Genomic DNA, 23,199 nt, shown 5'->3' on the forward strand with positions numbered 1-23,199 from the left:
CTCAGAAATCTGCCTGCCTCTGCCTCCCAAGTGCTGGGATTAAAGGCATGTACCACCACTGCCCAGCAGGAACTTGTTTTTTAAGAAAAAAATGTATTTCATGTGCATGGCTGTTCGCCTGCCATGCACCACATATGTGCCTGTTGATTGCGAGGCCAGAAAAGGATGTCTGTTCCTCTAGGGCTGGGGTCACAGATGGGTGTAAGCCACCATGTGGGTGCTGGGGATTGAATCCCCGTCGTCCGGGAGAGCAGGCAGTGGTTATAACCATTGAACCATCTCTCTAGCCCCAGTAAGGAACTTCTTAACAGCAGAACAAGCAGCCTAGGATGATAGAGTCCCTTTTGAAGAATGGCCTATTTTTTAAAACTACTGTTAAAGGACTGCACGCACTTGGTAACATTCAATAGTACTAGGGATTTTTGATCAAACTAACAGTCCCTTTCCCTTCATCTGTATTCACACCCTTCAGATCAGAGCTCACCACTTAATTATCTCAGTTTAAACTTCTAACTAAAACTTATTACCATAGTTTCACTTAAATGCTTTTGACTATTTCTTGACCCTTTGTTGAAGAAGAGGGTTTGATTGTAGAGGTTTCACACTTGTTTAGGTAATTATGACATTATTTTGTTTTTCAACCTTACACTTATGAAGCTTTAGGTAATGTATCTGAGCCTTTCTTTTCCATTAATTTGGAGTAGTGTTTGCTGGCAGGTGAACCCAGAGTGGTGCTTGTATTGGGTAAATCATCCACTACTGTACTGGACCCTGGTATACTAGCTCCCCAGCCCTCTTCTCCATGAACTTTTGCTGGTTTTCCTTTACTACCCACCTCATACAGTAAGATATTGGCTCCTTTATCTTATTTCCACTTCTTTTGATCCATTTCAAAGGATCCTTAAAAGGAAGGGAAATTGAAGTGACCTGCCTGCTTGTAAGAAGAGCAGTAGATCAGGTGATCCTTAAAAGCCATTCTGTGAAAATTTGGGAGCTTGTTAGGCCAGCAGGGTTGGTGTGAAGTGGTTCATATTCATCATATAAGGAAAAAGACTGAAGAAGCAATAATAGTAATAATTGGGTAAGGGCATTAATTTGGGTCTTGGTACCATCTTTCCTGAGAGGCTGGTCCAGTATGTCTTTTCATGAAGACCCTTTTTTTTCTGAGACAGGGTTTCTCTGTATAGTCCTGGCTGTCCTGGAACTCACTCTGTAGACCAGGCTAGCCTCGAACTCAGAAATCTGCCTGCGTCAGCCTCCCAAGTGCTGGGATTAAAGGCACGTGCCACCACTGCCTGGCCAAGACTTTTTTCATTAAATTCTATGCAAACAGAATTTTTAAGGTGCTCTGAAGCAAAGAGTCTGGTTAAGAGATAGTATTCCCTGCAAAGACCTCTGTAGACATAACTGATTAGGCCCATAAAACACATAGTGGCCACTTTCTCTGTACTGCTGTAACCTGGATCCACCCTGATACTTAGACTTTTATCTTCTATTGTATTAGTTATTTTCCTCATTGCTATCACATAACACCTGACAAAAGCAACTTAAGGAGAATTTACGTGTCTCACAGTTTGAGGTTATAGTCGTCACAGTGGGTAAAACTTAGTGTTTTGAGTGTGAGGCAGCTGGTTGTATCTGCAGTAAGAACAGAGGGAAAGAGGCATGAATGTTTGTGCTCACCTTGCTGCCTCCTTTTGATTAACTCTGGGGCTCTGGTCCATGGAATGGTGCCACCTATGTTTTGGATCTTCCCACCTCAGTTAACCAAATCTAGACAATTCCTTACAGATATGCACACAGAGGTGTGTTTCCATTGTGACTCTAAATTCCATGAAGTTGATTTAAGAGTATTTCTCATGCCTTCCTCTCCCAGTTCTGTGGGGCCCAGTTGACAACACTTAAGCTCTGATCTTTCCCCAGCCCCCATCTCAGGCTGCTAGGCTCAGGCAGGAGGCCTCTTATTTTCCCTCACAGTCTATCTGAAGGGAGTTTAGTGCCTCAGCTGTGGATGCTACAGCCTGCAGGAGGAAGAGTGATCAGTGCAAGACTTTGATTTTTCTCCCTTTCTCATTTCTGCATTTTAATCCTTTTACTTCAAAATAGTGTCCCAAGGTTGATTTTTCTTTATTTAAAGATGAAGAAATTAATGTTGAACACCATATTTGACTTAGATTTTGAAGTATCTCTTTAGTTCTTTTACTGTGTATATGTATATGTCTCTGCCCATATGTGTTTATTTGTGTGCACATGCATGTGGAAGCCAGAAGACAAGTTCAGGTATTGTTCATCAGATGCTGACCAACAACTTAAAAAAAAAAAAAAAAAAAAAAAAAAGACAGCGCTCCTTACCTTGCAGCTGGCTACATAGGGTAACCTGGCTGGCTGATAAGTCCTAGGGATCTGCCTGTCTGTTCCCAACACTGGGATCACAAATGTGTGCTACCATCCTTCATGTTAGGCACTTTTTTTTGCCATGGGTTCTGGGGTATCAGACTCAGATCCTTGAGCTTGCAGAGATCTCAGTCCCTATTCTGTTATCTCAACTGCCAATATGATCTGATCCTATCCCTCCTACAATTCTCTGTTAGTGGCAGTCCCTGAGTCCCCAAGAACCAGGTGGTAGCTAGTAGTAAAGATGCTTGTATAAAAGAGAAGTTGGGCTTATCTGCCCTACTTTGGGGTTTTGTTGTTGATTTTTTTCTTTTTTTTTCTTTTTTTTTGTATTTTGGTTTTGGATTTAGTTTTGTTTTGACAATAGTCGCTCCTGCCTCTACTACCCAAGTGCTGAGATTACAGGCTTATACCAACATGCTCTGCTTTTTCTGAAATTTTATGTATCATTTGAGTGTGTGTGCATGCGCACACAGTAACACACATGCTACCCCATGCATGAGAAGGTGAGAGGATGACTTTCCTGACTTAATTGATTCTTTCCTGCCTTATGGTCAAAGGATGGCACTTGGGCCACCAAGCTTGCATACATGACAAGTGTTCCTACTGAGCCTACCTCACCTGCCCTATGTCCAGCTTTTCTGCACATGTTGATATCATCTGGTTTCTCGGACAGGTGAGAGAGTCTGTGCACTGTGGAAGAACTCTGAATATTGTTCTGTGGGATTCCTTGCTGAGCCCTGGGAAATTGTGTTCTTTTGCCTGTGGGATAAAAGGGTGATGGTGTCTTTACCTGCCTTCCTGGAGTCAATAATAAACACAAATTCAATTAATTAGAACAGGAAAATGAATTTTCTGTTGACATCTAAGTTTGAGAATGACAGAACTTCATGGGGATGGACAGTTTTATTTTAATGGTTCTGGGGATCAAACACAGGGCTTTGTACATATTAGGCAAGCAGTCCACTTCTAAGGTTATACTCAGAATCCCTTAAAAATGTTTTTGTTTTTAGATGATGCACGTAATCTGGGTCTTGAACTTTTCTGTGTAACTGAGGATGACTTTGTGCTCTTGATCCTCCTGCCTCTGACTCTCTGGGGTTACAGTTCTGCACCTGGTACCAGACCCCTTTATGGTTTTGAGAAGCAGACTTTTAGGAGCTTTGTAATTTAGAACTCTTTGGAATAGAAAGCATGAAAAGGATGAGCTAAACATATAGACACTGAGAAAGAGTTAGTTGAACAGGATTGGTTGAGGCCAGAAGATCTAGAAGGTAGAAGTCCTAGTTGAAGTAAAGATCATGAGGGTGCTCTATAGAGGTGTGGCAATGAGCCATTAAAGCTTCTTTATTGTTCCTGTGCAATCCACAGGTGCGGTTACAGGCAGATGCACATAGGCAGCCATGCTGGTTCTGCTGCTCAGAGGCACTGCCTGATGCTGGGAGAGAGTGGGTTGAAGGAATACCACCTTCTTACCTACTGATGAAGCCCATACTTCATCAGGAAGTGCAGATATATTTCCTCCTTGGCAGTTGGGAGAAAGATGAATTAAAATATCCCTTTTTTTTTGGTATCTGAGAGTGGAAGAGTTTCTTTCTGCACAGCTTTGGTCCTGACTGCTGGGGTGGCAGGAAACAGGACTGTGATACCGGACAGATGAATGCCATGGAAGGACAGTGATAGGAAGTAGGGCATCTGCAGCTGGAAGTGCAGCTTAGTTGGCAGAGTGCATGCCTAGATGAAGCCTGGATTCAGTCCCTGTCACTGCATAAACAGGTAAATGTGCCTCTAACCCTAGGACTTGGGAAGTAAAGGCAGAAAGAAGTTCAGAAGTTTAAGATCATCCCCTGCTGAATAGTAAGTTCAAGGCCAGCTGGAAATTCACAGAGACCCCTATCTTGGGAGGGAAAATGAATAAAAATTCCTCAGAGTGACCCGAAAACCATATACTGAATACCCTTTTTCTACCCAACCAAAGTATAGATTGCCCAGCCTCACTAGAACAAAGGAGAATGTCACTAGCACTTAGAAACAATGTACTCTCTAGTCCTACCAAAGCCTCCTTCTGAAGTGAGCGTTAGATGGTCTTTGCTTGTTTGGGATGAGGACTCTGCGCTTACTGATTATTGTGCCTAGAATGTGAATCCAGGGTCACCTGACAAAATACTCTAGACTTATTTTCCCAATCTGGATCACTCATAAATCCCCTCCTGCTTTTTGCTGATTCTCCTGATCTGGTTTGGTAACACTCTGAAGGCTACTCTTAGAGGCAGTGGCTTTTATCAACAGCATTCTCTGACTACTTCTACAAGTTCATCCAGAGTCCTGATTTCTTTTCCTCTTCCTAGAGTCCTTCCAGTTTCTGGAGCTTTTACGTGACAGTGGGGAAAGCAGTAAAGGGTAGGGAAAGGTGGTCATAATTTTTCAAGTCACAAATGGCTAATGCAGTTCACATCCCTTATAAAATAATAGTATATATGCACATGCTGCTTATTAACCTTTTATGGGGTTACAGTTCAGCTAGTATTGTTGAATACTAGAGTACTACTGTGTGCCAGAGCTGTGTTAAATCCTTTCATCCACATCAGCTTATCTTCTGTAAGGAGCAATGCAAAGTAAGTACTTTTCTCTCAGTTTGCAGCCGAGGAAACGGACAGAAGATATGTGGTGTGTTTACATTTGTGTGGCGTATAAGCATCAAGCATGAGGATGGTGTTAGGAAGCCAGATGTGGAGAAAATGGTGTAGTTTCTGCAAGGTTGATGATGGCTGGCTGCCTGCTTTAGAGAAGCTTTCTCCTGAGGGAAGCCTGGTTGTACTTGCTGGCTCTTAGTCACTGGAGTCTCTGAGTCTGAAAGGGAAAGTATCTATAACCAAAGCATAGAGTGGTAGCTGGTGCCTATAATTCCAGTACTTAGAAGGCTGAGGCAGGAGAATTGCTACAAGTTTAAGAACAGCCTGGGCTATAGAGTAAGACAATAACAGCTTTGATACTAAATTGAGGGAGAGGCAGAGGACTTGTGTGTGATATATGTCATGAATAAGGAGATATAGCTTAAATAAGAAAAGGAAAAGTATCGCCATGAGCATTTGAAGGTGACACAGGAAGAGCAAGAAAAAAAATATTAAGAGTTAAAAGAGAGTAAGACTTGATACCCAGTATACTGAAAAATTTGTCAGACTGTCTTAACATACCACGTGTAAAACAGCATTTTCACATACAAGCAAAGAACCAAGGCTACTGTGAATACATACGAACACAGTGATCAGAAGTGGGAAGGTAGTGAAGGCAGATTTCTGTTGAGATGACGTCATCTGATGTTGAAGGAGGAGTTGCTTGAACAGGCTTCATGGTAAAAGGAAGACCTGAAGATGATACCACTAACCAGTGTATGTATGTGTCCCTTTCTGTTCTTTTCTCCCTCCCTCCTCTAGCTTGGAAGCTCGAAGTCTGGCTGTAGCCATGGGAGACATGGTAGTGGAGCCTGCCACCCTGAAGCCAACTTCTGAGCCTACTCCTAGCCCATCAGGGAATAACGGGGGCTCCCTACTAAGCGTCATCACGGAGGGGGTCGGGGAACTGTCAGTGATTGACCCTGAGGTGGCCCAGAAGGCCTGCCAGGAGGTACTGGAGAAAGTCAAGCTTTTGCATGGAGGTGTAGCCATCTCTAGCAAAGGCACCCCGCTGGAGTTGGTTAATGGGGATGGTGTGGACAATGAGATCCGTTGCCTAGATGATCCACCTGCCCAGATCAGGGAGGAAGAAGATGAGATGGGGGCTGGTGTGGCTTCTGGCACAGCCAAAGGAGCAAGAAGACGACGACAGAACAACTCAGCCAAACAGTCTTGGCTCCTGAGGCTGTTTGAGTCCAAACTATTTGACATCTCTATGGCCATTTCATACTTGTATAACTCCAAGGAGCCTGGAGTGCAAGCCTACATTGGCAACCGGCTCTTCTGCTTTCGCAATGAGGATGTGGACTTCTATTTGCCCCAATTGCTTAACATGTATATCCACATGGATGAGGATGTGGGTGATGCCATTAAACCCTACATAGTCCACCGTTGTCGCCAGAGCATCAACTTTTCCCTCCAGTGTGCCCTGTTGCTTGGGGCCTACTCTTCAGACATGCACATTTCCACTCAACGACACTCCCGAGGGACCAAGTTACGGAAGCTAATCCTCTCAGATGAGCTGAAGCCAGCTCACCGAAAGAGGGAGCTGCCAACATTAAGCCCAGCCCCTGACACAGGGCTGTCTCCCTCTAAAAGGACTCACCAGCGATCTAAGTCAGATGCTACGGCCAGCATAAGTCTCAGCAGCAACCTAAAACGAACAGCCAGCAACCCTAAAGTGGAGAATGAGGATGAGGTAAAATTGGGGGGAGGGACAGGTGGGCAAGGTGTCTTAGGGTTGCATGAAGACAGGATGTCTTATGTGGGGTTACTCTACTTTCTGTCCTTTCCTCTGTTCATTTCACTTATAGAAGCATGGAATGTTAGAATGGAAAAAGACCTTAGAATTCATGTATTCCAATGGCCTCATTTTACACAGGAAAAATTCAGAGACTAGAGAGATAAAGTGACTTGCCTCAGGTCATCTAACTAATGGCAAGGCTGATACTCTTGACTTTGTCCAGGGTTGATTTCACTAAATTAGCATTGTCATTCCATTAACCACATACTAAGAACTGTGACACAGACCTGATGCCCCCTTCTTGAGACCTGGCCCCCTGAGATCACAGCAGCCACCACAGGGAAGGAGAAGGAGCTGTGCCCTTTCCGTGTGCTGGGAGAAAGAAGGTGCTAACTAGAATGTCATCCTTTTCCCTCACTCCCCAAAGATCCCACTTTTTGTTAGCATAGATGTATTCTCTACCAATAGTGCCTCAGCAGAAAGCAACAGCCTGCCTGCCTTTGAGATATATAAACAGGGGAGAGAGAAATAGCCTTGGCAAAGTAAATCTAATGCCTGCTTGATGAGATGAAGCTGAGAAAAGGAAGTTCGGCAGCAGGGTATCTACCCTGTGATACAGAGCAGGAAGTGAGCAGTCAGTAGCTTAGTGCCACCCTCTACTATACCACTACAAAGATAGTGGGAAAAGTACCCAGTAGATAACCAAGTGGCCTGACGTCCCAGACAGTTGTGCTCCAGTTCTCATCTTTGGCTTACTATTGGCAGACTCTATTCCTGGTTGCCAGCCAAGCCTAGGAAAGAAGGGATTCAAAAAATGAAGACTGCACCGTTGGAATGCATATGCCAATGTCCTGGCATCTGATTCTGTGTGGTGTAAACCACCCACATATTTAATACAGTAGAGTTTATTTCAAATAAAGGGATATCAGTGGATAGAGAAAGGAAATGCAGCAGGCAAGGGAAGTTCAGAGCCTGTTCACCCTGGAAATGTATCTTATTATATTTTAATGACACTAAAACTAAATGTGCCAACATTTATTGACCATTGATATCCTGGGCAGCATGTCAGATAATGTACATGGAATCCTCACAACAGCTCGAAGTGGTATGACTTTACCAGTGAGAAATAGGCTTAGAGAAGTTAAATGACTACTAAGGTAGCTCAGTAGTGACTGTTAGACCAAGAGCCCAGTCCAGAGCTCGTGCTCATAGTCACTGCTGACCTGCCGAGGTTATTTCTCAGCATCTGCTTCCCCGGATCCCAGCTGTAAGAGGTCATTGGAGAAAAGCCTAGGATGTGACAACCTACACTTCCACATTCATGTACAGACAAAGCCTAAACTGTTCTGGGAGCTAGATCAGACTGTTTCCATTTCTGTTTAGCTTGGCAGCAGAGTCCAGGGTCTAGAAAGGGAGGTCTCTGCAAAGCAAGAAGAATCCAGATCTTGGTGGAACTGAGGTCCTAAAGGGCTTGAGCTTCTCTGTAAGCTGTCTCATGTGAGGTCAGACCTGGTCAGAGTAAGTGTGCTTCTGGGAGGGGTTCACTGGTGCCTCCTGTCTGGCTTGACTTTTCCCTGTATCTATTTTTTAGTCTGCATCTTAGGACCAGAAAAGCAGAGGCCTTAGGGTTTCTCTTACCCTGAGCTGGTCTGGGGTCCCTCTTCTATGCACCTAACTTCTGCTGCAGGATTATGGATGGCTCTGAGAGGCAGGTATTCTATGAGTGTTTAAATCTCTAGGGTGGGTTCCCAGTTGCCTTTCTCCCCTCCTGGCTCCTCTTGGGTTACTAGATCCAGGAAAGGAAAAAGATAGCACTTCCCAAGGCCCTTCTGGGTTATCTGATGCTGACAGTGAGACACCGGACTCCACTGAGGCTCCTTGGGAAATCAGATACATAAACTTAAAGACCACTAGGTTTCTAGGCATGGAGATTCAGCTCAGGAATTTCTGCCGGTCCCTTTTGACATTTTGATGATGCCTTTGTGCTTGATGTACCAAGGGAATTGGTTTCCCTTTCTTCCTCCATTACATGAAACATTCATTCACTAAACAACTAGCTGCTGCTATCCCTGTACAGTGTGCCAAAGCATGCTGTTCTAGGACTAGGAACTGATAAAGTTTAACACTAGAGCTCCAAATTAAGATCTAGTTAGTGTATGTCTTGATTGAAAAGTTTACGGAAGCAGTAAATATACATGTGCCATACTAAAATGAACTACAAATTTTTCTAAAGCCCAAGCAAGATATTCTAAAGGAGAGTTTCTGGGTATGCCCTGACCCTGCTCCCAGTCTCAGCTGTCCTTGCGGGTTCCTGTTATTCCCATGCTGCTCCCACTATGGAGGAGCTCCAGAAAAGCAAAGTGGTGGCTCAGGAAGAGAAGAGGCCCAGGGCTGCTTTCTGCCTGGAGTCTCCCTACAAAACTCTTCTTTATTGGCCAGATCTCACAGAAGTTTCCATGTTCTTATGAGGATTCCTTTATGTTCCCTACAGAGTCACATACACACACCCCGCAAAGCAGTTCTTAGCCTCAATTTTCCTTCCTATTTGTAGCCAAATGATAAATATTTTGGCATAGAGTTGGCAGGGTGGCACAAAAATCGGAAAGTGATTTAGGTACCAACCCTTAATGATACCCTCCCCTACATAATGGCACTCCAAAGAGATTAGCTTTGTCTTTTCAGGACTGTAACCTTTGTACAGAGAAATCTGCTGCATGTCACACTGCAAGCCTTTCCAGCCTGATAAGGGTGTGATGTCAGCTCTTGGCTTTAGCTTTACTCTCTGAAGCTGACTCAGTACAAGTGACTCAGGCCTAGGGAGTAGGAGGAGAAGAACAGATCATGAGATCCTAGTGCCTGCCATGGACATTAATGAGTCCACTGCAGCCTGTCTGGGAGAGGATCAGCTAGGCCAATTTTCTGCCTTTATTTCTTCTACAACTAGCGAAGAATAGAAATTGGACCAGTAGATTATAACAGATTCTGACATCATGACTGCCTCTTTTCTTCCCACTTCTACCCAAAGTAGAAGAGTTGTAGCCTTAGTAGGGTGTTTCCAAGTGTGGCTGCACCCTGCAAATATTCTTCTGCCTAGATTCTTAGAGGAAAACCCAAATGTAGTGCCTCTATCGAGAACTTCAATCACATAATTGAATTAAGCAGAGGCTTGAAATGGTAGCTGTAGAATCGAGTGCAATGCCCACTGCCTTCTTGCTCTAGGAATTCTCAAGACTTTGCCTAGTCCAGGCCCCTCCCTCTTGCTCCTGCTGTTGCTGCCTGCCCACATAGGATAAAGTACATAGAACCCAGGATGGATGGCCCAGTACATGAGTATTGCTCCACAATTACTTTGTTCCCAGATACCAGCTAACACAGGAGAGGGATGTTAATTTTGTTTGTTTGTTTTCTAAGAAAGACTCAGTGTGTAGCCTGGGCTAGCCTTGAGCTCTTGATCCATCTGCCTCAGCCTCCTAAGTACTGAGATGACAGGCATGTGTTGCTGCCTTCAGCTGGGGTGATGTTTAGCTTATTGGAATCTACTTTGGGCTGGAATCAAGATTGCCACTACCTTGCTAATTAGCTTTCTCAGATGGTTTTAGTTAGGATCTAATTGTCCAACATACATCAAAAAATATATAATATATTTAGTGGCATGTGCAATAGCCTGACAGGAAGCCTAAGGTTTGGAAGAGATAAGACTGATGCATTTTTTGAGCATCTATCCCACAGCTCTCAGGTTCATGGGTTTGGGATGCCCTTTGTCACACAGGTTCAAGGCTGGTATTAGGTTTCCTAGGTGAGCACAGGGCCGACTGAGAGGAGATATGTACACGTGAAAGCTTAGCTTTTCCTGAGATTACCAAGAAGCTACAAGAACATAGACCTGTACACAGGGATCTTGCAGTTTGTGATTGTCCCCTCGAGGAAAGGGTTGCTTGAAGGCATGTGAGTGAATGGTATGAAAGAAGTGAGCCTTGGCCCGGCAGTTACTGCACTGGGGACCCAGCTCTAGGATTTTGATCTAAAAGGAAGATTTGTTCAGGCAAGAACAGAAGATAAAACAGAAAACAGAAGGTGCCTTGGCCTTCAGCTTTTGATCTCAAGGTCTGAATTGGCCTTCCAACATCCCGCAGATGTCTAGACTCTGGGCAGCTGGCAGTTCCAGGCTGACTGTCTTTTCACTAAAGCAGATATAGCTGCACAAGAGAAGCAGTTATGAACCAAGTTGGAGCTAAATTCTTTGCCTTTGTCTCTTTCCCTCCCCCCAACCCCACCCCTTCTTCCCTTTGCCCTCTGGCCCTTTCCCAGGAGCTCTCCTCCAGCACCGAGAGTATTGATAATTCATTCAGTTCCGTAAGTGGGGCCAGGCTGGGACTGGGTGGCAGGCTCCACACGTGGCCGCATTTCCTCTCCGTCCCGTGTCTTCTGTGACCAGTGAGGACCCCTTTGATTCCGGAGATTAGTACTTCCCTGCCAGGCTTCCAGACCTGGAGGCATTCCCTCCGAGGTTTGCTAGAGCCCTGACAGGCTCAGCTGATCCTTTGCTCACAGACAGCAGCTGGAATGTCGTGCTGCTTAGCCCTCGCCCCTCCGTCTCTAGAGCAAACAGCTGGGAGAGGTAGAATTTACTCCTGTATTAGAGCCAAGGACTGCTTGGCAGAAACCTCCAGTATCCCATTTCTCCCACCAAGAACCCTTTCCCTATGGCTTCTGCCATCAGCCCATCAAATATTTATTCAGTTTTCTAAATGTTAGACCCTGTACTGACTGAGCCAACTCCAAAAACAAACAGGAATTGGCCTGAGGGAAAGTTTTACCTTCCCACAACTGGTTTTCCTTTTTAACTTCATTTCTTCCAGGTCTGAGTTCTTCCCATTCCCCAGTTCACTGCCCAGGATATCCCTTAATCCCTGTTCTTTCTTCTTATTCTCTCTGGACTAACCCATGACCCTCTAGTCCTACAGGGTCTTGGACCTTGTGCCTGGGCAAGGACGTGAGAGGAAATGCTGGACCCTCTGGGAGTTTGGATGATTTATTAAAAAAAAAAAAAAATTAACATTTTATTCTTTGTCTACCCACTCTGTTTTCTAGTTTCTGTGCTGATCCTCTTTTAATCATGATCCCTTCTCCTCCCGTGTGGCAGAGCCTCTCTTTTGGAGGCCTGGGGTCATATCCAATATGGTTAGGTAACAGGGGTCTACAACAGAAAGGCTAATTTGAGAATGGAAAAGAATTCTGCCTTTTCTACATGAGATGACTATGAATTGGTTGGGGTGGAGGGCCCTTGGGACATTGACCCTTTGCCACCTGAGTGGATGGATCCGGGGATCAAGATAAAGGCATGAGTCTTTAGCTCTCTGTCCCACCCCCAGCCCTCTGTCTTTCTGGGAGGGAACCCAGGGCATCATTCTTTTATTGCCATTTTAAGCCCCAGGATATTTCTAGAGATCCTTGAAGTCCAGGTCCATCTTATTTTCTTTTTCTCTTTAAGCCCTGCCCTTAAGGCTTCCCCTCCTTACTACTGTGCAGAGCTTTAAGCCAGCCCACCTCCCCTTCGTAGAGTAGAGGCTGTGAGATTTCTTTGCACCCTGACTCTATTCTGCATGTACAGGTGAACATGGGATTGCTCAGTGCTCAAAAGAAGGTTCTGGGTGGGAAAAACTAGGCCCACCCCTAGGTGAAGAGCCCCAGGTGGTCAGTAGCTGCTGGGGGAGACAGACTCAGTTCTCTCTGGAATGAGCCATGATAGGTTTCCCAGTCCTACCTGGTCAGCCCTAAACACTTGTGCATATACACAACACTAATTGGACTTAGTACAATTTGTATAAAAACAAGAATAAGGAGCTGGGATTTGATTCCCAGTACCCACTTGATGGTTTATAACCACGTGTAACTCCAGTCTCAGAGGATTGATGCTCTCTTCTGCACACATATGGTAATATACATACATGTAAGCAAACACCCATACACATAAATAATTTCTTTAAAAAATTAGCCAGGTGTGGTAGTATGTGCCTTTAATCCCAGCACATACAGAGGCAGAGGCAGGCAGATCTCTGAGAGTTTGAAAGCTAAGCCAGTCAGAACTACACAGTGAGACCCTGTCTCAAAAACAAAAACAATTCCCAAGCCTAGTAGTTTCATCTTTTCTATAATACTGTAAACTATTACAAAAAAGGTGTGGAAAAAAGCTGGGTCTTTCTGCTCCCAGTGTGTCCAAACTCTGAGTAAATCTACTTTTTAAAAAATGGTATTTATTATAGATGATATCATGACTTCAAAGGGAGTAGGAGGGATTTGGGAAGATGGAAGTGATAGACCATATATACTCATGTATGAAGTTCTCAAAGTAATTTTTTTCACTAACAAAAGCAGTCTTGAATAAAGTTTGTTCTTAATCTCAAAAAAGGAAAAAAAGAAAAGAAAACATATTCTCTTTTTTTTTCTTTCTTTTTTTCTTTTTTGTAATATAGAGCAGTAAGGATAAAAACTCTGAATCAGAAAAATAAGCAAGCTTGATGTAATGGCTCACATCTTTAATCCTAGTACTGAGAAGGTAGAGGCAAGAGGATTCCTGTGAGTTCAAGGTCAGCCAAATCTACATAGTGAGTTCCAACCCAGACAGGGCTACATAGCAAGACCTCACAACAAAAGAAAGAAAAGAGAAGAGAAGAGAAAAAAGAAAAGGGAAGGAAAGGAAAAGGAGAGGAAAGGAAAGAAAGAAGGGAAGGAAGGAGGGAAAGAGGAAGGAAAGAGGGAGGAAGAGAGAAAATCCTGATAAATGAAATTTTATTTCAAAAAGAAGAGCATTAAGAAGAGATTGTTGTATATAACTGAGGAGACATGATAAGATATGGAGTTGTGTAGCAAATATCTTTGGTTTTGTTTTGAGACAGGGTTTTTGTATGTACTACTGGCTGACCTAGTAGTAATCTCTAATCCAAGATGGCCTGGAATTTGTGGCAGTCCTCCTGTGTCAGCCTCCTGAGTGCTAGAATGTAGGTCACCATGCCTAGTGTAAGAGGGTTTTGTTTGTTTGAGTCAGGTTCTTGCTGTATAGCCCAGGCTGGCCTCCAACTTGTGATCTTCCTTGCCTTGCCTTCCAAGGTACTAGGATTATAGGTATACACCATTCTGTCCAGCTTACTGGCTGTCTTGATAAAGGGTCCTATCATAGACAGGCTTAGACTTACCAAGCTTTTCCTCAAGTCTATCTGAGTCCACCCTACCTTGGTCTCCAGACTTGACTTTGGCTTTTTTGGGAACTGCTGTCATACCTGACAAGAGGAACCAAGCTTACCACAGTGAACTCAAATGGAGGGAGCCTAGTCTCTGAGAGGCAGAGGAAGAGAAGAGCCCCAGGAGGAATTGCTAGAGACAGGCCTTTAGAAGGGCCACCAAGAGCTAAAAGGAGCTATTGCTTTCTCCATCCACCTATGCAAACCACCCTCCACCTGCTTTTCTTTTCCCATGGATTATGCCCTCATTAATACAATTTGCTCATCTTCTCTTCATCCACTGCATGTGCACTTAGCCCTTTCAAGAATGTGAGATGGTTGGGGTATGTGCCATGGAGAGCTATAGAAGTTTTGGGATGAAGAGCATCTTCCTTCTTTGAAGGGGATGATTTAGGCCCCTTACCCTAGACTTTGGGGCCTGGTAGAGCCCCTCAGCACAGATCCAGCCTGAGGGCCCAGATGGGAAGAACTCTTCTGTCTGAGGTCCTGGATGGCTTTTTGGGTTCTTGCCTTGCCTGTACTAAAGGCTTGGGGTAGTTTTTGAGGACTCAAGTCCTCAAAAGAGGAAAGGATTCTGTCCCAGTGAGCTGAGTTCAGGTCATCTTTGAGTCCCCAGGAAGTAGCCTTCAGAAAAGGGATATGTTCTTCCTGATTCAAGCTGAGAAAAGTATGGTGGAAACTCTATCATGGCCAAAGGTAGCTCCTTTCCTACAGTTTTTTAAGTGCCAGGGGCCCTGGCCAGAAGCAAATAAGAGTGATAATCCAATTTTTTCAATGTTTCCTTTACCATTTTTGGTTTAATCTCAACCCTCTGTAGCCTGTCCGGCTGGCCCCTGAGAGAGAATTCATCAAGTCCTTGATGGCAATTGGCAAACGGCTGGCCACGCTCCCCACTAAAGAGCAAAAAACACAAAGGCTGATCTCAGAGCTTTCCCTGCTCAACCATAAGCTCCCTGCCCGAGTCTGGCTGCCCACGGCTGGCTTTGACCACCACGTGGTCCGTGTGCCCCACACACAAGCTGTTGTCCTCAATTCCAAGGATAAGGTAAGAGGCTCTCACCCAGACCCTTCCCCTCACCTGACTGCATTCCCATGACTGCTCAGGCATTGCTCCTTACTGGTATGTTAGAGACCTTTTTAGCTTATGGTACAAGTGTTAACGGTGACTCTACCTCATTGGTCTTGTGATGCTGAGAACCTAAGAACCCTCCTGCCCAACTTCTTGAGTCTTGTTTTTATGGACCAAAGTAGCCTAATAATTTCAGTTTACCTTGTGCCATATTGAGGGAGAGTGGCTTTTCACCTACTCCTTACCTTCCTTTTGGTAGCTCCTCCAGCCTTTCTCTAACTTTTAGGCTATCCAGGCATAACCACCATATATGAACGAAAAAGAGTTTATAAGATTTTTTTGATCAGAGAGGGCAGAAGAAGAAAGAAATGCTCCCAATGCCTACGAGGGAAAGTAAGCTATCTTTACCTGCTTACTGGGATGATGCACGATGCAATGGCCTCACACTTCATATTCTCTCAGGGGAAGTATTGAAAAATAGGATTCTCCTTGATATACATCTCACTTTATCCAGTTTTTTGTCTGCCTTCCTGGGCCTGACTTTAGCATGAGCCCACAGAGCTTCTAGGCCTCTCTGAAAGACTGCCATTGGTAGTTGGAACAGTTTTGCCCAGTTGCACACGTGCCTTCTGAAGCCCTAATGATAAGCTCAGAAGGCATGTACACCCTTTACACAAATGTAATCCAAGTTCCTACCTGTGCATGTTGTCCATAGTATTCTGGACTGCTGAGGAGGGTTGGAACAGAAAGGACTGTGTCAATAGAACTTAGATAGGAGGGAGTAGCAAATGTTCTCTTCTCCCACACAGGCTCCCTATCTAATCTACGTGGAAGTTCTTGAATGTGAAAACTTTGACACAACTAGTGTTCCTGCCCGGATTCCTGAAAACCGAATTCGGAGTACACGGTCTGTAGAGAACCTGCCTGAATGTGGTATCACTCATGAGCAGCGGGCTGGCAGCTTCAGCACTGTGCCCAATTATGACAATGATGATGAAGCCTGGTCGGTGGATGATATAGGAGAGTTGCAAGTGGAGGTGAGGGATCTCCAAGGAGATAATCCTGGGGGCACAGCACCTGTTTCTAGGAGCTTTTAATACATGTGAACTAACACATCTGTTAACAGGGTAAGGCACGTATCTCTATGAATAGTGTACATAGTAAGGGGTATGAGAAGGAAAGGCTCTGAATATCTAGTTGGAATAGGTTCAAGCTTGTTCTCTTACAGCAGGAGTTCAGGTTGAATGTAAGGATGACCTAGGGGAAATTAATAAAATATTTAAGAAACACCTGCTATATAAAGTTGATTGAGGACAGCAGAGACTGACAAGCCATGCATGCATATATTCAGTCAAATATATAATGGGCTGGAGACATGACCCAGGGTTAAGAGCACTGGCTGTTCTTATAGAGAACTGTGTTCCTTTCCCAGCACCTTTGCAGTGGCTCACCACTGTCAGTACCTCCAGTTTCAAGGGGACCTGATGCTCTCTTCTGGCCTCTTTGGATACTGTACATACATGGTACACAGGCAAATACTCATATACATAAAATATTTTAAAAAGGAAGAAATAGTAATAGCTGGGTGTAGTGACTCACAGCTATAATCTCACCTGAAAGGTTGAAGCAGAATGATCGTGAGTACTATATGCTAATGAATGAGACTTGGCTTATACTTGCAAGCGTTTATGTGCTAACAGAATCAGACCAGACAGCTGGCAGTTGTAGTCTAGTGTGATCTGTGCTGTAACGGGCAGCATGAGACATTCTGGAAGTGCCCAAAGGTGGAGAGTGCTTACTCTAGACTCAGCATGGGAATCAAAAGATTTCGTGGAGGAAGTGATCTTTCAGCTGATGCTGGAAGCATGGTTGGAATTAGCAGAACAAAGAGCATTCAGACCATTCAAACTGAGGAAGAGAAAATGGAACTTGGCCATGATAGGAATGAAAAGAAACTAGTATGCACTGGATGTGTAGCGTGAGGTGAGGAGCAGTGAGGAGTGAGGCTGGAGAGGCGGCACAGCCTGACAGTCAGTGCACTCACTCAGCCCTGTTAGCTATGGGAAGAAAGTCAAGCTGCACTGTGGGGCTGGCAGAAGAAAAATGAATATACACGCATCACTGTGTATTAGATGGCAGGTGGAATTGAGAGGACTTTGTAAAAGAAGGACAGAAGCTTCTTGGGGTCTGGCAGAATATTTTATAGTTAAGAGTGAGGAGATTAGGTGGAGATTTAGTCTGAAGAAACCATCTGGGTATGGTGGTTCACCTATAGTTCCAGCACTGAAGTGGAAGCTGGGAAATCGGGTTTGAGACCGTTCTTAGAGAGTATTGGAAGTATTCTAGAAAGTTCACAAAAATGCAGCTTCTAGATTTCATTCCCAATAGTTTTAATTTGGGCTGATGGTGAGAACTGAAAATCTGCACTTCCTGGAGTAGTTCACACTTTGAGAACACTGCTGTGGAGTGCCTTAGGTAGTTAGTGGCAAGTGAGCAGAGGGCAAGAGGGAGATCTGTATTAAGCACTTCTGACCTGCTCTTCCCAGCTCCCTGAAGTGCATACCAACAGCTGTGACAACATCTCCCAGTTCTCAGTGGACAGCATCACTAGCCAGGAGAGCAAGGAGCCTGTGTTCATTGCAGCAGGAGACATCCGGTATGGCCTGATCACATCATCCTTCATCTTGATCTTCTTCACTCTGCCTCTCTTTGTCCTGTGTCTGGTCACCAGCTGTCAGGCTTGTGTCTCCCTTATCTCCTTATTCTGTCCTTGTTCAGTACTTGAGGCCCTGAAGGTGCAGCTGAGACATTGCTTGAGCTATTACAAAAAGAAATGACATTTTAAGAGAGTTCCATTTGAGTTTCACTTCTCCAAGTTGCACTTGACTAGCATGTGAAGGACCATGGGTTCAGTTCCCAGCACCACAAAAAAGAAACTCAAAACCAATAATCAAAGTGAGAGCCCCCAAGTGGAATCCTTCTCTTTGAAGGCAGAGAGGAAATCTTGTTATACATGGAGGTTCTGGAATCACACCCATTCTAAATCAACATTGGGATAGAGGAGTGAGGAAAACCAGGCTCTCTGCATTTTAACATGATCACAAACTACCAGGTTAGCAAAATTGTACCATTGATTATCCTTGCTTCTCTGGCTTTCCCAGCCAAGAATCTAGGAACTGTGGCAAAGGAAAGTGGGCAAAGCATGCATGAGATAACTCTTCTAAGTAAATTGTGTATTTTCTCCTGCTAGACGGCGTCTTTCAGAACAGCTGGCTCACACTCCCACAGCCTTCAAACGAGACCCTGAAGACCCTTCTGCAGTCGCCCTCAAAGAGCCCTGGCAGGAGAAAGTGCGGTGAGGAGAGTAGAGGGTAGAGAGTGGTCTAGGTAACCCCTAATATTACAAGGCATCTTCAGGTGCTCACCTCTTCCATTGCCCTCTAAACACTCCATCTGGCTTCCTCTGTGGTCTGAGTCCTTACCCTGGCATCATCCTATGACTTCTTTCTTCACAGGAGGATCAGAGAAGGTTCCCCGTATGGCCATCTTCCCAATTGGCGACTACTTTCAGTCATTGTCAAGTGTGGAGATGACCTTCGCCAGGAGCTGCTGGCTTTCCAGGTGTTGAAACAACTGCAGGTAAAGAAATGGAAGCACAGCACAGCGAAGAAAGGAAAGGAAACACACAGGGAAAGGAAAGGCTCTCTGGAAATGTGCAACTCCAGGGGAATCTGGTTTGCCTTTCTCCAGAGAACAGCTCCATGGTGGCCTCTGTTGGTTCTTTCTGGAACTGCATCTGCCCTGTTCTGATCACTTAATGTCAAAGTGTCATGATTGTCTTTTTTTATTTTTTATTTTTTTATTTTTTGTTGAGGGGTGTGACTTCAGATAGCATCTTATATTCAGGCTGGCCTTGAACTCAGTTACAGTCAAAGATGGGCTTGTACCTTGACCAGCTGCCTTCACCTCCCAAGGCAAGGATGATGTGCTTGCACCATGCACCACCACACTTTGGATTTGTCCTTTAAATCAGAACCTCCCAAATGATCTGGCATGGATGGATTTACAGTGTGCTCAAGTATTCGGGGCTAGTTTTGTGTTTTAAGAAAACATTTATATTCATTTATGTATATGGATGGTTTCCTGGCGTGCTTGTCTGCACAGCACATGTGTACAGTGTCCATGGAGGTCAGAACAGGGTGTTAGATCCTCCTGGAACTGGAGTTAGTTGTAAGAAGCCTCATGGGTGCTAGGAACTGAACCCAAATCCCCTTCAAGAGCAGGAGGTGCTCTTAGCCCCTGAGCCATCTCTCCAGCCCTTGCTTTGTCTGAGACAGGGTCAATGTAGTTCAGGTTTACCTGGAACTCAAGCAGTCTAGGTTAGCCTGAACTCATGACAATGAATTCATGCATCAGCTTGAATACTAGAATTACAGATGTGCACCACTGTACCTGGCTATACTGTGTTGAGATATTGATCACCTGGGTTGGTGATCTCCAAGAGGTTTGACCTGTTCGATCCAATTTTCTATAGTATTTGTAGGTTTTTTGAGAAATAGAGGTGGCTTGAACTAATTTTCTCTTGATTTTGGTTTTGTTTGTTTTTAGAAAGGATCTCATTTGTAGCCAAATGGAACTTGTTTGTACCCTCTCCACTCTCAACCAGTGCTACTACTTTTCTTCTATCACTCCATTACTCCTGCTTCAGCTTCTCAAATACTAGGATTATAAGCAGTATGTGACATATGGCTTAAGTACTTTCATTTTGTTTTTTTGTTTGTTTTAAATATTTATTTATGTATATGTATACACTGTCACTGTCTTCAGACACACCAGAAGAGAGCATCAGATCCCATTACAGATGGTTGTGAGCCACCATGTGGTTGCTAGGAATTGGACCTCTGGAAGAGCAGTCAGTGCTCTTAGCCTCTGAGCCATCTCTCCAGCCTTGGTTTTGTTTTTAAGATGGGGTTTCATGTAACCCAACTGACCTCTAACTCTACTGTAATCAAGGTTGACTTCAAACTTGTGATCCTCCTGCCTCTGCCTTCCAGCTGCTGGGAATATAGGCTTATGCTACCACATCCAATAGTATTTTCACTTTCTAAAGTACCTTTCTCTGCCCAAATCTCATCTTTTTATTATTCAAACTTGTATTAATAGCTCCTACTCTCCCTACTTAGGTGATAAATTTCCGCTTCTCTCTACCTTTTTCCTATCTCTGTGTGTAGTTCCTTTCCTTTGTCAGGCCCTGAACTTCCTTTTAAACTTCCTGGTTCTGTTATTTGTGGTTGTGTATACCTGTAGCCCTAGAACATGTGGAGACAGGGCTCAGGAAATCAAGGTTAGCCTACATGAGTCCTTGTCTCAAACAGAAAACTTCCTGGTTCTTAGTAGGTCAATAAGTCTTACTTATTTAATGTCCTTCAATCCAAGACACCAAGGGAGAGAGGTTGAGAAGAAATTTTTATTCTCTATTTTGGAGAAAGATGAGCCACTCTCAATACCTTTGTGTCTCTTCACAGTCCATTTGGGAACAGGAGCGAGTGCCTCTTTGGATCAAGCCATATAAGATTCTTGTGATTTCAGCTGACAGTGGCATGATTGAACCAGTAGTCAATGCTGTGTCCATCCACCAGGTGAAGAAACAGTCACAGCTCTCCTTGCTCGATTACTTCCTACAGGAACATGGCAGTTATACCACTGAGGCATTCCTCAGTGCCCAGCGCAATTTTGTACAAAGTTGTGCTGGCTACTGCTTAGTCTGCTACCTATTGCAAGTCAAGGACAGGTAAGTGACTTGTGCCCTTCATCCTAATCTTTCAGAGGCTCTTCTCTATCCCTTCACATACAGTTCTCAGTTGGTGAAACAACATATTTTTAGGGAAGATTTGTTTGTATGACATTAAGCCAAAGAGGAAAACTGACAAGTGCTGGAGGAAGTGAGAAAGGAAACTAAGGATTTATAGGGGTGACCATTTGAGTGAATAGGGCAGAAAGGATAAAGGAGAATGAGGACAGATGAAGTTGTGGGGCAAAAATGAGGAAATGTTCCATTAGGATTGAAACTTGGATAGCAGGCAGTGACATGAGGCTGAAGAGTCTGGGAGTTTTTGAGACAGGGTCTTTCTATGTGACCCTGGCTGTCCTGGAACTTGATATGTAGACCAGGGTAGTTTTGAACTCAGTTCTTCCTGCCTCTGCCTCCTGAGTGTTGGGATTAAAGGCCTTTGCCACCACACTCAGGGAAAATTTTATTTTGCAGGATAAGAACGATGTGTTCTGGTCTATGTAGATGCCACATAGGATGCGGGTTGGTGTGACTGGGTCCTTAGCAAGAAAACAAGAGATAACAGAGCCTAGTACATAGTGTCAGTGACCAAAAGCAAAAAAGGAAATGGATGAGGGATTCCATGGAGATAATCTTGAAATTCCCAGTCATGTGTTCTCCTTTCTCCTCACTCCATGATTTCCCAAACTTGTGTGTGTGTGTGTGTGTGTGTGTGTTTGGGTGTTTTTCCTGCATATATATCTGTGCATACTTATTGCCAGTGGAGGCCAGAAAGGGCATTGGGTACCCTAGGACTAGGTGCTGGAAAGTAACTTAGCATCCTCTCAAGGAGCAGCCCATGCTCTTAACCACTAAGCCATCTCTCCTGTCCCTAATTTCCACAATTTTTAAGTATCTTTTGTTTTGCCTAGATTGTCGTTTCTTTCCATATCACATGATTTTTATGAAGCATAACCTCACATAGGTGAAGCATTTTATAAATTAATAATGGCTCCACTTATGTTCTGCCATCTAAGAGTATCTACAGGCAAGTGGTTTGGGAGTCTGCTTATTTTCGTGGCACCTTTCCTTGAACATACAGTGGCATGGACCTGGCTAGATGGCTCAGTGGATAATCCCTGGAACCAACTTTATAGAGCTGTCATCTGACTTTCACACGAACACTATGGTATATGCCATATGTATGCACATTTGTGCTCGGATGTACACATACACACAACAACACTTAAAAAAAAGAAATTTGATGGCCTATGCTTCCAGGGCTCCCAGTGACATGGCAGCCCATTAACATTAGTCAGTTGAACAGCTTCTCAGAATCTGGCATCTATTTAGTGATTATATACCACGGATACACTACATCAAGTGAAAGCCCTGTTAGGGGAGTGCTCCCTCAAGAGGAAGTTAAGAGTCAGTAGTAGCTTTGGGAGCCCACAGTCATTCCTCCCTGCTGGGCCTACAAGGAATGAGCAAGGGCTCTATGTGTGAGAGCTGATTCATACAGATCTTGACTACAAGTTTTAGCCTGTCCCCGAGCTTCAGGATTTTGAACTCGGGGCCTAAAAAATCCCCAGGGCTTAGCTCCAGGATTCAGTAAGAAAAGCTGGTACTAGTTAGACTTCAGGAACTTCTTTTCAGAAACTGGTATGTAAAGATAAAAGTAAATAAAACCACCAAAAAGAAAATGTTTGGCTGGGCAATTGTGGTGCATGCCTTTAATCCCAGCACTTGGGAGGCAGAGGCAGGCAGATTTCTGAGTTCGAGGCCAACCTGATCTACAGAGTGAATACCAGGACAGCCAGGGCTATACAGAGAAACCCTATCTCAAAACCAAAAGAAAAAAAAGAAAAAGAAAGAAAGAAAATATTTGGAAGATAAAAGTCTGTCCCTTTGGCAGGGCAGAGAGCTGATAACCATTTTTTTTAATGTATGAATGTTTTACCAGCATGTATGTCTGTGCCCAACAGAGCCACAGAGCATCAGATCCCTTCGGAGTAGATCAGATAGCTGTGAGCCACTGTGTGGATGCTGGGAATTGAACCCAGGTCCTCTAGAACAACCACTGAACCATTTCTCCAGCCTCTGATAAACTATTCCTAATAATTTAAAAAAAAGAAGAATAGATTTGAGTTGGTGATATAGCTCAAGTTTGAAGAGTGCTTTGCTTAGCATGCACAATGCTCTGGATTTGACCCCCATTACCACATAACCAGGCATGATGACCAATAGTCCTCTCACTGGGAGGTAGTTGCTGGAAGTTCAAGATCATCCTAGCTATATCTATGTGGGAATTT

At 44.2% G+C, this 23,199-nt stretch overlaps 1 protein-coding gene and 1 long non-coding RNA gene across 8 annotated transcripts in view; one reads left to right on the top strand and one right to left on the bottom strand.

Moving 5' to 3' along the window:
* Positions 1-23,199, top strand: part of Pi4kb (phosphatidylinositol 4-kinase beta) — a 32,024-nt gene that overhangs the window by 3,081 nt on the left and 5,744 nt on the right. For 2 of the 5 annotated variants that reach the window (XM_031374747.1, XM_031374749.1), the window contains exons 2-9: positions 5,829-6,765; positions 11,119-11,163; positions 14,866-15,093; positions 15,927-16,154; positions 17,664-17,773; positions 18,368-18,472; positions 18,633-18,756; positions 20,643-20,908. In XM_031374747.1, the coding sequence (XP_031230607.1) occupies positions 5,857-6,765; positions 11,119-11,163; positions 14,866-15,093; positions 15,927-16,154; positions 17,664-17,773; positions 18,368-18,472; positions 18,633-18,756; positions 20,643-20,908 (2,015 nt within the window). In that variant the 5' untranslated portion in view covers positions 5,829-5,856. The remainder of the gene's footprint in view (positions 1-5,828; positions 6,766-11,118; positions 11,164-14,865; positions 15,094-15,926; positions 16,155-17,663; positions 17,774-18,367; positions 18,473-18,632; positions 18,757-20,642; positions 20,909-23,199) is intronic. The other 3 variants (XM_031374750.1, XM_031374748.1, XM_031374751.1) reach the window with 2 other exon arrangements.
* The window catches only part of LOC116093385, a 9,830-nt gene continuing 3,934 nt past the window's right edge, over positions 17,304-23,199 (bottom strand). For all 3 annotated transcript variants that reach the window (XR_004119702.1, XR_004119701.1, XR_004119703.1), the window contains 3 exons: positions 20,625-20,795; positions 18,600-18,750; positions 17,304-17,935 (listed from right to left, as the gene is read on the bottom strand). This is a non-coding gene — a long non-coding RNA (uncharacterized LOC116093385). The remainder of the gene's footprint in view (positions 17,936-18,599; positions 18,751-20,624; positions 20,796-23,199) is intronic.

The sequence above is a fragment of the Mastomys coucha genome, unplaced genomic scaffold, assembly GCF_008632895.1.
Source record: "Mastomys coucha isolate ucsf_1 unplaced genomic scaffold, UCSF_Mcou_1 pScaffold16, whole genome shotgun sequence".
NCBI lineage: Eukaryota > Metazoa > Chordata > Mammalia > Rodentia > Muridae > Mastomys > Mastomys coucha.